We start from the raw sequence: 15,485 nt of genomic DNA, 5'->3' as shown, positions 1-15,485 counted from the left end.
AGAGGAAGCTGTGGTACAAAATAGCATGCAGAAACCAAAGAGTTTCACAGTTGAAACAAGCTATCAATTGTGGGTTATCAACTAGCATGGTATCAAAGTAAAGCAACAAAAATCTGTTGTATATATGCAACTCGAGGCAGATCTTGAAGGTCCAGCTGAAGAAGTGCAAAGTCCCACTTCACCAGAATTGGTTGAACATATAGATTGATAAATATATTTATATTTAATGTTTTAGACATTTTCATTCTGGAGGCAGTTGTTGTAATTGAAATCTATAATGTTTAATATTCCAAAGATAAAGCTGCAGTGCCTGCTCTTGATAACTGCATAGTGCCCATGGATGGAATCTTGTTGTGGTAACAAGAATGCATCTGCTGGCTCAAGAGCCAGGGAGAGATCCCACCCTGCCTTTTATGGTAAGTCCTGCCAAACCATGTGCTAATCATGCTTTGGCGAGTCTACTTTGGGCCTCCAACTGAAATCCTGAAAACTGAAGTCCTGATCGGTCAGAGCTGTTGGAGAATCAGAGGTCAGCAGCTCTTGCAGTCTGGAGCAGGTTGTGGCTGCTGCAGAAAGTACATCTCTTCCCCTGAGTCCCAGGATCATAGAGAACTCGGGACAAGGGAATGTCATGCAGCAGGAGAACATTTATTCTATTACATCCACTAGAATAAATTGCTCACAAAATAGACAAAGGAGTCTCCTTCTAATTCCTTGAGTAATTTTTAAATCCCATGAAAGCTTGAACTTGTTAGTCAGGAATCCTAGGCTCAGTGTTAGCAAACTCTTTCGAATACAGAAAAGTGCCAAAAATGTCTGTTGCTGAAAAAATAGATTGTGGATTTGCATTCATACTTCAGCTGAATATGTTCCAGAGGAAGCACTAAATAATGTTTATTATAATTTTGTGTGTGATTTTACAACAATTCTGTAATATTAAATGTTAGGGAAGTGTTTTTGAAAAAAAAAATCAACAATTAATTTTAAATGATTTCCCCAGTGATATGCATTACTGTTAAAGTAGTGGATAAAGGCTAAAATGACACTATAATTATTGCTAAAATAATTTTTGACCTATGAATAGGACAGACAAAATATTGTAACCTGTTAAAGCATTATTCTTCCTTACTAATTATATAATTATTACAATGAGGCTGATTTTATGTTTAATCTTGTAATGTTCACAGATAATGTCGGATGACGTTGTATTACCAGAATCTCCAGCTGAACCCGGTGACTCGCAAAAGCTGAAATCTGAGAAGAGCCATCCATCCACACAAAACAATACACAAGAAATTTCTAGAACAGAGCAACTGAATTTAGGTAAATCCCTAAAAATTAACATAAATAATCAAAGAATTGTTATAACATGGAAGAAGGTCACTCTGACAATCATCTCTATGCTGACAGTAAAATGAGCCACCCAATCGAATTCCATTTTCCAGTACTTGGCCCTTTTCCTTGGAGGTTGTGGATCTCCATGTGCATATCCAGAGACTTTTTAAATGAGATGTGCAGTTCTATACTGTTCTTTTTTCCACCTGCTTTCAGACCCCTCCCACATTCTGAATGAAAAAAAACTTTTCCTCATCTCCCTGTACTCCTTCTACCAATATTTTTAAATCTCTAACACCTCGTCATTGATCTGTCCACTAAGAGAAATAAGTCCTTTCCATCTATTCTATCCATGCTCCTCACAACCGAGTAACCTGAATTAGGTCTCTCTGCAGTGTGCTTTCTTCCAAGGAAACAACAAAGCCTATTCAGTATTTCCTCACAGCTGCAATTTTCCAGGCCTGTCCACATCCTCATAAATATCCTCTTAGATGCAATTATATCTTTTCTGTAATGAGGTAACTAGAACTGCAAGCAATACTCAAGTTGTTGTCTAATGAGTATTTTATGTAGTTCCAGCAAAGTCTTACTGCTTTTACATTCTATATCTTGGCTAATCAAGGAAGGCATTCCATTCTTAACCCACTTAGAAACTTATTCAGTTACCTTCAGAGATCTGTGGATATGCAGTCCAAGGTCCCTCACTTCTCACTGCACTTCTCAGTACTTTCCTTTTATTTTATATTTCTTTACTTTGTAAAAACCCCCAAAATGCATCACCTCATATTTCTCCAAGTTAACCTTAATCCTTTCTTTCCTGCCACTGAGCCAATTTTATATCTAACTTGCTATGACCCCTCAATCTTATGGGCAATTTTTAAAAACCAGTCTGCCATACAGAACTTTATCAAAAGCCTTGCCAAAATCCAAGCAGTGTACATCAACTGCATTACTCTCATCCATTCTCCTTATTACCTAAAAACAAAGAATCATGCCAGGAGGCACAAGCTTCACGTAACAAATCCATGCTAACTGTTCTTGTTTAGTCTTGCCTTCTTAAATGATGGTTTATCCTTTCTATGAGAATTGATTCCAATAATCTACTCATTCCCAAGGTTTGGCTGGCCCATAATTATTTGGTTTATCTGTCACTCTATTTTTAAACAAAGATACAATGTTAGTTGTCCTCCAGTCTTGTAAGACCACACTTGCATTTGGTAAGGATTGGAAATTAATGATTAAAGCATCTAAAATGTTCTCCTTGGCTTCTTTTAACAGCCAAGTAGTACATTTCATGTGGCCCTGGTGTTCTCTCCACTTTCAAGGATGATAATCCTTTTAATACTTCTTATCTCACTACATTTATCACATTTAATATTTCACACTCCTATATAACTACTTGCCTTCAGTATCTACCTATTTTGTGAAGAGAGACAAAGTATTCATTCAGAATGATAATTCCATCTTCTACCTCTACACATAGATTATCTTTTCCTTCTCTTAAGGGCCCTACATTTTCCTTAGTTATCGTCTTACTCTGAAAATTTATTGAAAAATGGATGTTTGAATTCTCCTTGATTTTACTGCTAGTATGCTTTCATGTTTTCAATTTGCTTTCCTTATTTCCTTTTTGATTTCCTTCTTGTGTTTTATATTGTCCTCTAGCAATAGTGAATTCTCAGTGTCTGATAAGCATTTCTTAGTTGCTTTATCTACCCTATATGTTGTTTGACATAAAGGGGGCTCTAGATTTGGTGTCCATACATACCCTTTGGTCATTTTATCCTTAAGAACTACAGGTGTGTGTAACTGCTTCTTGAAAGCATTAAATATTTTGTCCTTAACGACTTCTTGTGGCAGAGAATTCCACAGGTTCAGCACTCTCTAGGTGAAGAACTTTCTCTTCATATCTGACCTAAATAACCTACTCCATATCCTGAAACTATGTTTCCTCACCCTGGACTTACCAACCATCAGGAACATCTTACATTTATCCTGTCCAATCCTGTTCAAAGTTTATGGGTTTCTATGAGATCCCCCTTCATTCTTTTAAACTCCAGTGAATATAGTCATAATTAATCCAGTGAATATAGTCTCTTTTAGCACATCAGTCCTGCCATTATTCAGTGTGATAAACCTTAGTTCCATTTCCTTCATAATTAGAAAATGCTTCTTCGGATAAGGAGGCCAAAACTGTACACAGTACTTGGGTGTGATCTCACCAAAGCTCTATAATTCAAGACATCCCTGCACCTGTACTCAAATTCTCTCGCAATGAAGGCCAAATTACAAATTTGCCTGCTTCACCATCTTCTTCACCCCATACTTACTTTCAACATCAGGACACCCAGATCCCATTGTTCCCTTTCCCAATCTATCACCATTCAGATAATAATATGCCTTCCTGTTTTCGCTACCAAAATGGATAACCTCACATTTATTCACATTATATTCTATCTGTCATGCATTCGCTCAATCACTCAACTTGTCCAAATCATACTGAAGCATCTCTGCATCCTTCTCACTGTTCATTCTCCCACCCAGCTTAGTGTCATCTGCAGATTTGGAGATATGATATCTAGTTCCTTCATCTAAATCATTAATATATGTTGCAAGTAACCATCCTGACTTTGAAAACTTCAGTAAAAAATCCTCTTGACCTTGTCTTCTCTAAGGACAACAACACCAGGCCTTCCAAATTATTCATGCAACTGAATCCCTTATCCCTGGAACCATTCTTGTCAATCTAATAGAATTCTATGTTATGGGCTAGGCCAGACCACTCAAAACATTCTTAAGCAGACCATAACTTTGTAATTTGTTTCGGTACGTTTACAGTGAAAATTATGCAGAGTGAGGTAGCTAGGTTGACTACTGGGTTTTAAAAATAGATAAAAATTTATTCACGAGATTACACAATGAAACACAAAGAACAGAATAAGAAACCCCTACAGAACTCAGTCTATCAAAAACTAGACTTAATTATGCTGTTCTGAATATAACAACAGTCCCAATAAGCAAAACCACTTGAAACACTGTTAAAAAATGGAACAGCTGCTCACAGGTCGAAGTTAGAAGGGCAGAAAGAGAGAGAATTTGTTTCCACGCAGTTCCCTGTTGAACTCCCAACCTGTTCTGGACAGAACTAAACTACTCAGCTAGAGAGCTGACCACTCCCCTTTCATTATACAGGTCATTTCTAAAACATGACCACTTTGGCCTGAAGTCTCATCTGTTTACATATAAACAAAAAGGCCCCTCAATACCCTTTCATCTCTGGACAAAAGCAGTCTAATTGGCACTGAGAGCAGTTTATTACCCCTCTAAACAAAAACCAAGGACATTGTATCCTTGAGAAAAGGAACAGCTTTTAGAAAAAAGAAAAGCTTTGTGATAACTCACCCCTTAAAAAAAAGAGCCATCAGTACCCAAAAGATGGCTTCATTTTTAAAACCCTTCAAAGACCCGGTTAGTAGCCGAAACACACATATACTCTATACTAATTACACACATGCAAACATGCATAACCACATGCGAATTTAGGCTGTGGTACTCCTGCTACTGAATGCCCATGTATCTCATTCGAGTCTCGATAATGCATCGGCAACCACATTTTTGCAACCTGCCACATGCACAATTGTCAAATTGAATGGCCGCAACAACAAGGTCCATCTAACCAGTCTGACACTTTTGTCCTTAAATCTTTTCCACAAATGTCAATGAGTTATGATCAGTGTATACGATTGTCTCAGATGCATTGCTGGTGATATAAACTCTGAAACCTGCAATGCCAACATCAAGCTTAAAGTCTCTTTCTCCACCATTGAATATTTCTGTTGAAGAGTGTTCAACTTTCTGGAAAAATACCTGACGGGTCTTTCTATTCCCTTGTCCTCCTCCTGCAGGAGCACCGCACTGACATCAATAGCCACCTTGAAAGACTTCGTGTAATCAGGTGTGGCTAATACTGGGGCAGTGGTTAACAGTTTTTAGGTTATCAAATGCCTTTTGACAATCCATTGTCCACTGAAACTTCCTGACCTTTTTTAACAATTCAGTGAGTGGAGCAGCTACACTGCTAAGGTTCGACACAAACTTTGAGTAACATCCACTCAATCCCAGGAAGTGCAGTACTGTTTTTTTCGTCGACGGTGTGGGAAATTCCCCAATTACTTGTGTTTTCACATCCCTTGGAGCCATTTGTCCATGTCCGATAACATGGTCCAGGAAAGTTACTTGGGCTTTGGCAAATTCACTTTTAGCTAGGTTTACCACCAAGCCTACCTTCCGAAGTCAATCGAACAAGTCCAATAAATGCTGTAAATGTTCCTTCCATGAGTGACTAAAAATCACCAGGTCATCAATATACACCACACAGTTGGGTAATCCGACAATGACTTCATTAGTCATGCTCTGAAATGTGGCTGGAGCATTTTGCATACCAAATGGCATGACTTTGAACTGATATAGTCCATTTGGCATTATGAAAGCCGAAATTGCTTTTGCTCTTTCTGACAGAGATACTTGCCAGGAGCCTCTGAACAAGTCCAACTTAGAAATGTAAGGTGCTTGTACCACTTTTTTGACACAGTCCTCCAACCATGGAATTCAATATGCATCAGTTTTTGTAACAGCATTGACTTTGCGATCGTCCACACATAACCATTGGGTGCTATCTGGCTTTGGGTCCATGACTATGGGTGAGCTCCAATCATTGTAACTCACTTTGATTATGCCATCTTGGAGCATGCACTCTATCTCCTACTGAATTTGTGCCAACTTTAGAGGAATATGCCTATAAGGATGTTGCTTAATGGAACGGCATCTCCTATATCTATATCATGGACAATTAGGTCAGTACTTCCCAGTTTATTTCAGTATATCTCCCCTTGTGATAGTAATAACTCTTTCAGGTCATTTTGATTTCCTCAATAATTTATCCCAATTTTTGACGACTTCCTCATTGTCCAATTTGATTTGAGGAATGTCCAATTTGATTTGAGGAATGTCCAATTCAGAATCTTCTGAACTTGGTTTGTCCTTCTGTGCTGAAATCATAGAATCATAGAGATGTACAGCATGGAAACAGAGTCTTCAGTCCAACCTGTCCATGCCGAACAGATATCCAACCTAATTAGTCCCACCTGCCAGCACCTACCCCATATCCCTCCAAACCCTTCCTATTCATATACCCATCCAAATGGGTTTTAAATGTTGAAATTGTACCAACCTTCACCACTTCCTCTGGTAGCTCATTCCATACACGTACCATCCTCTGCATCAAAAAGTTGCCCCTTAGACCTCTTCTACATCTTTCCCCTCTCACCCTAAAACTATGCCCTCTTGTTCTGGACTCCTCCTCCCCAGGGAAAGGACTTTGTCTATTTATCCTATCCATGCCCCTCATAATTTTGTACATAACTTCTACAAGGTCACCCCTCAGCCTCTGACTTGTAGGGAAAACAGCCCCAGCCCTCTCCCTATAGCTCAAATCCTCAAACCCTGGCAACATCCTTGTAAAGTTTTTTTGAACTCTTTCAAGTTTCACAACATCTTTCCAATAGGAAGGAGACCAGAATTGCACGCAATATTCCAACAGTGGCCTAACCAATGTCCTGTATAGCCGCAACATGACCTCCCAACTCCTGTCCAATATTCTGACCAATAAAGGAAAGCATACCAAACACCGCCTTCACTATCCTATCTACCTGCGACTCCACTTTCAAGGTCTCTTTGTTCAGCAACACTCCCTAGGACCTTACCATTAAATGTATAAGTTCTGCTAAGATTTGCTTTCCCAAAATGCAGCACCTCATATTTATCTAAATTAAACTCCATTTGCCACTTCTCAGCCCATTGCCCCATCTGATCAAGATCCTGTTGTAATCATAGGTAACCTTCTTCGCTGTCCACTACACCTCCAATTTTGGTGTCATCTGCAAACTTACTAACTATGCCTGTTATGCTCGCATCCAAATCATTTATATAAATGACAAAAGGTAGAGGACCCAGCACCGATCCTTGTGGCACTCCACTGGTCACAGGCCTCTAGTCTGGGAGACAACCCACCACTACCACCCTCTGTCTTCTACCTTTGAGCCAGTTCTGTATCCAAATGGCTCGTTCTCCCTGTGTTCTGTGAGATCTAACCTTGCTGACCAGTCTCTCATGGGGAACCTTGTCAAACGCTTTACTGAAGTCCACATAGATCACATCTACTGCTCTGCCCTCATAAATCTTCTTTGTTACTTCTTCATGTACATGGACAGCAGCGAATTGAGGGGTGCATAAGTTAAGTTATTTTATTTTAGATTAGGAATAACCCTCGACACAACATTGAGGGCCAAAGGGCCTGTTCTGTACTGTAGTTTTCTATGTTTTATCTATGTTCTAGCTCTGATTACACAAAGTACAAACGGAATTCCCTTATCCCAATCATCTGGATAATTGTGACCATAAGCCCTCAACATGGTCTTTAGTGTTTGATGCTATCTCTCTAGTGTTCCCTGCGATTCTAGATGGTACGCAGTAGATTTGAATTTCTTTGTTCAAAGCTATCCATAACCTCCTTGAATAGTTTGGATGTGAAGTTGGATCCTTGATCTGGCTGTATCTCTATTAGCAGTCCGTATCCCATAAAAAAATCTAAGTAATTCTTCTACAACCCTTTTAGCTGCAATGTTGTGTACTGGGATTGCCTTTGGAAATCTAGTCGACACATCCATTATTGTTAATAAATACTTATTCCCACTTTTTGTTTGAGGTAGGGGATCTACACAATCAATCAAGACTCCCGTGAAAGGTTCCTCAATTGCTGGAATAGGTATTAAACATGGTTTTCCAATTAGTTGACATGTATGACACATCGGGCAAAATTCTAATACATCCTTGTATAGTCCAGGCCAGCGGAAATGTATTTGTACTTTAGCCTGTGTTTTCCTCACCCCTAAATGACCTCCAAATGGTAGCTCATACGCCACTTTCAACACCTCCTTTCTGTACCCTACTGGCAAAACAATTTGACGAATCGCTGCCCATTTCTCATCTGCTTGAATGTGTACTGGTCTCCATTTCCTCACTAAGACATCATTTGTTAAGTAATAACATACAGGGATGCATTCAGTTTCCTTCTCTGTAAATGACTTTTGCCATAACTGATTTAAGTTCTCATCTTTCTGCTGTAATTCAATCAGCTTAGCAGCGCTATAGATACTTGCATGTTTATCTATTGGCTCCTGCTCCGTGCCACTTATCTGATCAAAAAGGTCTTGGATAATTCTATGTCAGCTTCCTTTTCTGTGCCTTTTGATCTCTCCTGCTTCAACTTGTGCCTCTGTGATCTTGTGACCACACAATCTGGGAAAGTTCCTAAATAAACATCCTTAATTTCTTCAGTTGCCTGCGTCTCCATTGGCTTTTCAGCTAGAGTTGGCAGCATGCCTACCAGTCAGCGATATCATCTGTAAGGACAAATTATATTTCTGGTGTTAAGAGTTTGTCCAGTACTCCTACCACAAATTCTCCACTCTTCCCTGGACTCTCTAGCCTCACTTTACATAATTGAGCACTTTTTGTCTCACCATGAATTCCTGTTGTTATGACACGGGGTAAATCTTCTGCTTAATTTAAAATCAGCAACACAGAAAAGATTTATCCTGTGCAGTAATGTGTAAAAATTTGAGTAGCCAAGAAATTAACAACTTTATTTCTTAAAGTATGACAGAGAATAATTAACTAACCACTATTTATAATTTCTTTTTCTGACCCCTAACTTTTACTTTCCCTTCTATTATACTAGTCTGATAAAACTCCCAATTAAGTTTTATAAAAGAACACTTCTTATCTCAAAACAAGGCAGCTGTAGGTTCTTGTTTTCGGATCTTCCTGTGTCTTCTTTTATCCTTGTTGGGAATTTCTGCACTAAAGGTTACTGATCAAAAAGGTAATTTTAAGAGAGATTTTTTTTTCAAGCAGTCTGTTACATGCTAGGACTTGGCAGTTTTCCTCTCAACTGTTCAATTTTCCCCCAGTCTTATACCCCAGAGCATCGGATTGTGTCATTGGCTTTTAAGATTGTCAATATTCTCAGTACAAACTGGATTGGAGTTTGATATTTTTCAGGGTATAATTTAAACTGAGTGGCCAAACTCGAACTTGTTTTTGTCTCCATGCAACGAGGTAATCGAGTTGATTCACCGAGTGTTACATTGTTACCTTATTGAGAACACTTAGTGCTGTATCCGGTAGTTCTGCTGCTTTTAACTCTCTTAAAGGTACACCCACATCTTCATAACACTGTTACCAGCACCTTTTCTGGCAATAGTCCCTCAGGAGTACATATCTCCTCATCCTTCAGCATTACAGACTGAGAGGATCCTGTGTCCCTTAATATTGTAACCGCTTTACCTGCTACTCCTGGTCTATGTGAATAAACTTTACCCTCGCATGTATATTTTTTAAGCAGATCTGGCACTTCCTCTGATCCTCTGTTACACTCTGAGGCAGTTGTTTAACTTCCCTTGTGCTTTTTGTTAGTAGTCCAATAAAACTTCCAGGCTTGTCTGGTTTTCCTACATCTGGCTTTCTCGTAGCCCACCAACACTGATTTTGTGTGGCCCACTTTATTACAATGGAAACCCCAGAGTTTTTTTTAACTTCTTTGTCCCCCTCAAGAGTCAACACTGATTTTGTGTGGCCCACTTTATTACAATGGAAACCCCAGAGTTTTTTTAAACTTCTTTGTCCCCCTCAAGAGTTTCTTTTTTACCCTATGGTAAGTTATCCTTCTAATCTTCACTGAGATCTACCTTTCCCTTTCCACATGAGGATTTCTCTTTGCCCCAATTTCTATCCCTCATGGACTAAAATTGATTCTGGAAGCCAAACTGTGTTTTATAGAACAGCTCATAATCATCAGCCACTTCAGCTGCTAACCTTGCTATTTTAACTTTCTGCTCTGCCACATGAGTTCGCACTACTTCAGGCAGTGAACTTTTGAATGTCTCCAAAATAATTACCTCCATAAGGTCATCATAGGTTTGCTCGATTTTTAAAGCTCTGATCCATTATCGAAATTACTCTGTTTGATCCTTTCAAACTTAATATAGGTTTGACCTGGGTTCCTCCTTAGATTCCTGAAACGTTGTCTATAGGCTTCTGTTACAATCTCACATGCACTTAAAATGGCTTTTTTCACCTCCTCAAATTCACCAGATACCCTCTCTGTAGTGATGCGAATACCTCACTAACCCTACCTACAAGTTTCATTTGGATTAACAAAACCCACACCGCGACAGGGCACTGCATTTGTTTAGCTACCTTTTCAAAGGTAGTGAACATACTTAAACAGTTTCTCACTGAACCTCTGATGACCAGGGGCTTGCTCGTTTTCACTCTCTTCCTCACTAAGCCTACCTTCAGCCTTTTAAGCTGACTTTCCTTTTTAAGTGTCAGTTTTTGAAGTTCAAAAGCTCTCTTTTTCTGTTCTGCTGCTCTCTCTTCTGCTTTTAATTGTAACTCAAACTGTTTAATTTCTGCTGCCCTTTCCTTAGTTCTCGCCTCTCACTCAACCTGCTTCATTTGCAATTAAATTCTTGCTATCTCTATAGATTCTGATGGTTTCTCCAGCAAGTTTAAATGCTGAGCTACTGATGTAATTATCTCTCCTTTCCTCATAGAAGCAGGCAGTTCCAATTCCAGCTTCTCTGCTAATTCCTGAAGCTTGCTTGGTGTAATTCACTTTTTGCAAAACTCCAAAGTCACCGCACCTACTTCCAGAAAACGTTTAGTGACTGAAAGAGTCATTACTATCTCAAGCTTTGTCTATCCAACCAAGCCAACACCTGAAATAAAGACACTAGCACCTACCACTCGCTGTTTAAAATCCTGCAAGGAGCCCCCAGTCTGTTGTGGACTAGGCCAGACCACTCAAAATATTCTTAAGCAGGCAGCCCAGACCGTAACTTTGTAATTTGTTTCGGTCAGTGTACAGTGAAAATTACCCGGAGTGAGGTAGCTAGGTTGACTACCAGGTTTTAAAAACAGACAAAACTTTATTTACAAGCTTACACAATGAAACACAAAGAACAAAGTAAAGAACCCCAACAGAACTCAGACTATCCAAACTAGATTTAATTATGCTGTTCTGAATATAAACAGACCCAATAAGCAAATCCTTTTGAAACACAGTTTAAAAATGGAAAAGATTGAAGTTAGAAAGGCAGAAAGAGAGAGAGTTTTTTGTTTCTACACAGCTCCCTGTTGAACTCCCAACCAGTTCTGGACAGAACTAAACTACTCAGCTGGAGAGCTGACCACTCCCCTTTCATTGTACAGGTCACTTCTAAAACATGACCACTTTGGCCTGAAGTCTCATCTGTTTACATTTAAAGAAAAAGACCTCTCAATACCCTTTAATCTCTGCACCAAACCAGTCTAATCAGCACCAAGAGCAGTTTCTTACCCCTCTCAATAAAACTAAGGACATAGTATCTTTGAGAAAAGAAACAGCTTTTAGAAAATAGAAACCAGCTTTGTGACATCGCTTCCCGAAAATTTTACATTGAATGATTGCCATCAAAATATTTTACCTCTATTGCAAAGATTATTTGGTAATATATAGTTAGAAAACTGCTATTTTAGTTTTTGAAAATATCTTTTGTGGGATGTGAGCACTTCTAGGTAATTTCTGATGGGATTTAAGAGGCAATCATATTGTTGTGGGTCTGGAGTCACAAGTATGCCAGACCAGGTAAGCATGGAAGATTTCCTTCCATTTGGATGAATTCCAGATATTGCAGATACTCATGCAACTGTCAATATTTAGAGAGGAGAATGGAGCAACATTATATTGGATATAATAATTTTTGGAATGTAACACCGCACTTTCTCAACACATTACCAAACCAAATCCAGCAACCATATTATGAAAGGATTGGAATTTAACTTAACCTTGTATCAATATGTTTGCATTATTTTCTATATTCCAGTGCCTTCTTTCTTTCAGGAGAAACAAAAATAACTTTTCATTTTCTGTAGGCCTGCAAATGCAATGTCCTAAAACACCTCCACATGATCTTGAGTCAGAAGAAGAATCAGATACAGATGAAGAACTGAGAGAATTGGTTGTGCTTGACCCAGATCATGTAAGAAATGTTTCAGCATTTGATTCTTAACCATTTCAAAGTTTTAAGTCATTATTTCAAAAATCCATACATACTTTGAACTTTTAATTACATATATTTTAGAGGTAAAATTAGGTTAGATTAGATTCCCAACCAGTCCAAACCAACCTCCGAAAAGTAACCCACCCAGACCCATTTCCCTCTGACTAATGCACCTAACACAATGGGCAATTTAGCATGGCCAATTCACCTGACCTGCACATCTTTGTGACTGTGGGAGGAAACCGCAGCATCCATGCAGACACAGGGAGAACATGCAAACTCCACACAGACAATCGCCCGAGGCTGGAGTCAAACCTAGTATCCTGGTGCTGTGAGGCAGCAGTGCAAACCACTGAGATACTGTGCCGAATTAAAGCAATTCTGACCATTATCATGACCATTATCGGGGCAGAGGTGAGTATAATGGCCATCACTAAGGAGAAGATGCTTGGGATGCTGAAAAATCTGAAGGCGATAAATCACCCAGACCAAATGGACTGCACTACTGAGGTCTGAAAGTGAGAGCTGAGGAGATTGTAGAGCATTGATGGTGATCTTTCATGAATCATTGGCATCAGCAAGGGTCCCAAAGGACTGGAAAATGATTAGTATAATACCCCTGTATAAGGGAAAGAGACAGAAGACAGGAAACTACAGGCTGGTTAGGCTGATCTTGGGTCCTTTTTGAAATTTTAGAGTCCATTATTAAGGATGAGATTGCGAGTATTTGGAAGTGTACGGTAAAGTAGGGTGGAGCCAACACAGCTTTATCAACGGTGGATCCTGCCTGACAGTTATGAAGATGTGGGTGTACCTTTAAGAGAGTTAAATGTTAGCAGAACTACCTGACAGCACCAACTGTTCTGAATAAGGTAACAATGTAACACCTGGTTGAAAGCTAGACTAGCTGGGTTGCCTGAAACGACAAAACAGATTTGAATTAGGCCAATCACTTTAAATTATACCGAACTGCAATCAAGTTTGAATTTAGTATATTGACAAACTTAAAAGCCAATGATACAATATGATACTTTGGGAGTATAAGATGGGGGAAAATTGAACAGTTGGGGGGAGAACTACCAAACCAATGACATCGGCAGACTGCCTGGAGAATAACTCTCTTAAAGGTAACTTTATTGATCAGGAACCTGTGAAGCAGAAATCCCTAAGAAGAAGAAGAGAAGATTCGACGTCTGGTGGTATTTTGAAAAGTTGAATTTTCATAAATCTTAACCGGGGGTTTTATCGGATAAGTATTATAGAAGGGAAAGCAAAAGATAGTTTAGAGGAAGGAGTTGTAAATAGTTGTTCGTTTATTATTCCCTGTTATACTTTAAGAAATAAATTTGTTAATTTGTACTTTAAATAGTTCTTAACCTCTCAAACTTTCACAGATTACTGCATGGGGTAAATCTTTTCTGTGCTGCTGGTTTAAATTAAGCAGGAGGGTTTACCCCATGTCGTAACACTGACAAATTTGTTAAACTTCTTTAAGGAGGTAACAAGCAAGTTTAACCAAGAAAAGCCAGTGAATGTGATCTATTTGGATTTCTACAAGACCTTTGACAAGGTGCTGCACAGAAGGCAGCTAAGTAGGAGTCCATGGTGTTAGGGGCAATATACTGGCATGGATAGAGGATTGGCTGACTAGCAGAAGGCAGAGAGTAAGGAGAAAGGGATTTTTTTCAACAGGACAGGTGGTGACTAAAGGAAGGAACTGAGGGCATTATTGCCAAGTTAGCAGATGACACAAAGATATATGGAGGGACGGGTAATGTTGAAGAAGTGGGGAGGCTGCAAAAGAACTTGGACATTCTAGGCGATTGGGCAAAGTGGTGGCAGATGGAATACAGTGTGGCAATGTGTGAGGTTAAATATTTTGGTAGGAAGAAGAGAGGTATGGACTCTTCTAAAAGGCTTTAGACATTTGAAGCACACAGGCACTTCGGGGTTCTAGTGCAGGATTCTCATAAGGATAACTTGAAGATTAGAATACTTACAGTGTGGAAACAGGCCCTTCGGCCCAACAAGTCCACACTGAAGCGCAACCCACCCATACCCCTACATTTACCCCTTTTTACCTAACACTACGGGCAATTTAACGTGGCCAATTCACCTGGCCTGCACATCTTTGGACTGTGGGAGGAAACCGGAGCACCCGGAGGAAACCCACGCAGACACGGGGAGAATGTGCAAACTCCACACAGTCAATCGCCTGAGTTGGGAATTGAACCCGGGTCTCTGGCGCTGTGAGGCAGCAGTGCTAACCACTGTGCCATCGTGCCACCCACAAAGGTTTATTTAGTTAGGAAGGTAAATGCAATGTTGGCATTCATTTCAAGAAGTCTGGAAAACATGAGTAGAGATGTACTACTGAGGGTGTATAAGGCTCTGGTCAGACCCCATTTGGAATATTGTGAGCAGTTTTAGGCATCATATGTAAGGAAAGATGTGCTGGCATTGAAAGAATGATTCTGAGGAAGAAGAGTTTGTCATATGAGGTGCAGTTGAGGACTCTGGATGTGTACTCAGTCAAGTTTGGAGGGATAGGGCTGATCTGATTTAAACTTACAGGATACTAAGAGTCTGGATGTGGAGAAAATGTTTCCACTAGTAGGAAAGACTAGGACCTGGGGCACAGCCTAAGGGTGAAGGAATGAATCATTAGAGCTGAGGTGAGGGGACATTTCTTCAGCCAGAGGGTGGTGACTCTGTAGAATTCATTGTTGCAAAGGGCTATGGAGGTCAAGTTGCTGAGTGTATTTAAGAGATAGATAGGTTCCTAATTAGTAAGGGGAATAAGAACATATGAAATAGGAGCAGGAGTAGGCCATCTAGCCCCTTGAGCCTGCTGTGCAATTCAATAAGATTGTGGCTGATCTTTTTGTGGACTCAGCTTCACTTACCTGCCTGCTCATCAAAACACTTAATTTCTTTAGTTAAAAAATCTATTTTTTACTGAAAACATTCAAAGGGGTAGTCTCA

General features: G+C 39.5%; 1 protein-coding gene across 1 annotated transcript in view; it reads left to right on the top strand.

The window, feature by feature from the left end:
* ccdc40 (coiled-coil domain 40 molecular ruler complex subunit) overlaps positions 1 to 15,485 on the top strand; it is a 96,594-nt gene that overhangs the window by 21,245 nt on the left and 59,864 nt on the right. The window contains exons 6-7 of the mRNA XM_043714804.2: positions 1,188 to 1,323; positions 12,373 to 12,479. Of these exons, the coding sequence (XP_043570739.2) occupies positions 1,188 to 1,323; positions 12,373 to 12,479 (243 nt within the window). The remainder of the gene's footprint in view (positions 1 to 1,187; positions 1,324 to 12,372; positions 12,480 to 15,485) is intronic.

This window comes from Chiloscyllium plagiosum, unplaced genomic scaffold, assembly GCF_037043375.1.
Source record: "Chiloscyllium plagiosum isolate Xiang-an unplaced genomic scaffold, Cpla_swu_hap1 HiC_scaffold_25, whole genome shotgun sequence".
NCBI classification, from domain to species: domain Eukaryota; kingdom Metazoa; phylum Chordata; class Chondrichthyes; order Orectolobiformes; family Hemiscylliidae; genus Chiloscyllium; species Chiloscyllium plagiosum.
This window is presented reverse-complemented; position numbering and strand designations above follow the sequence as displayed.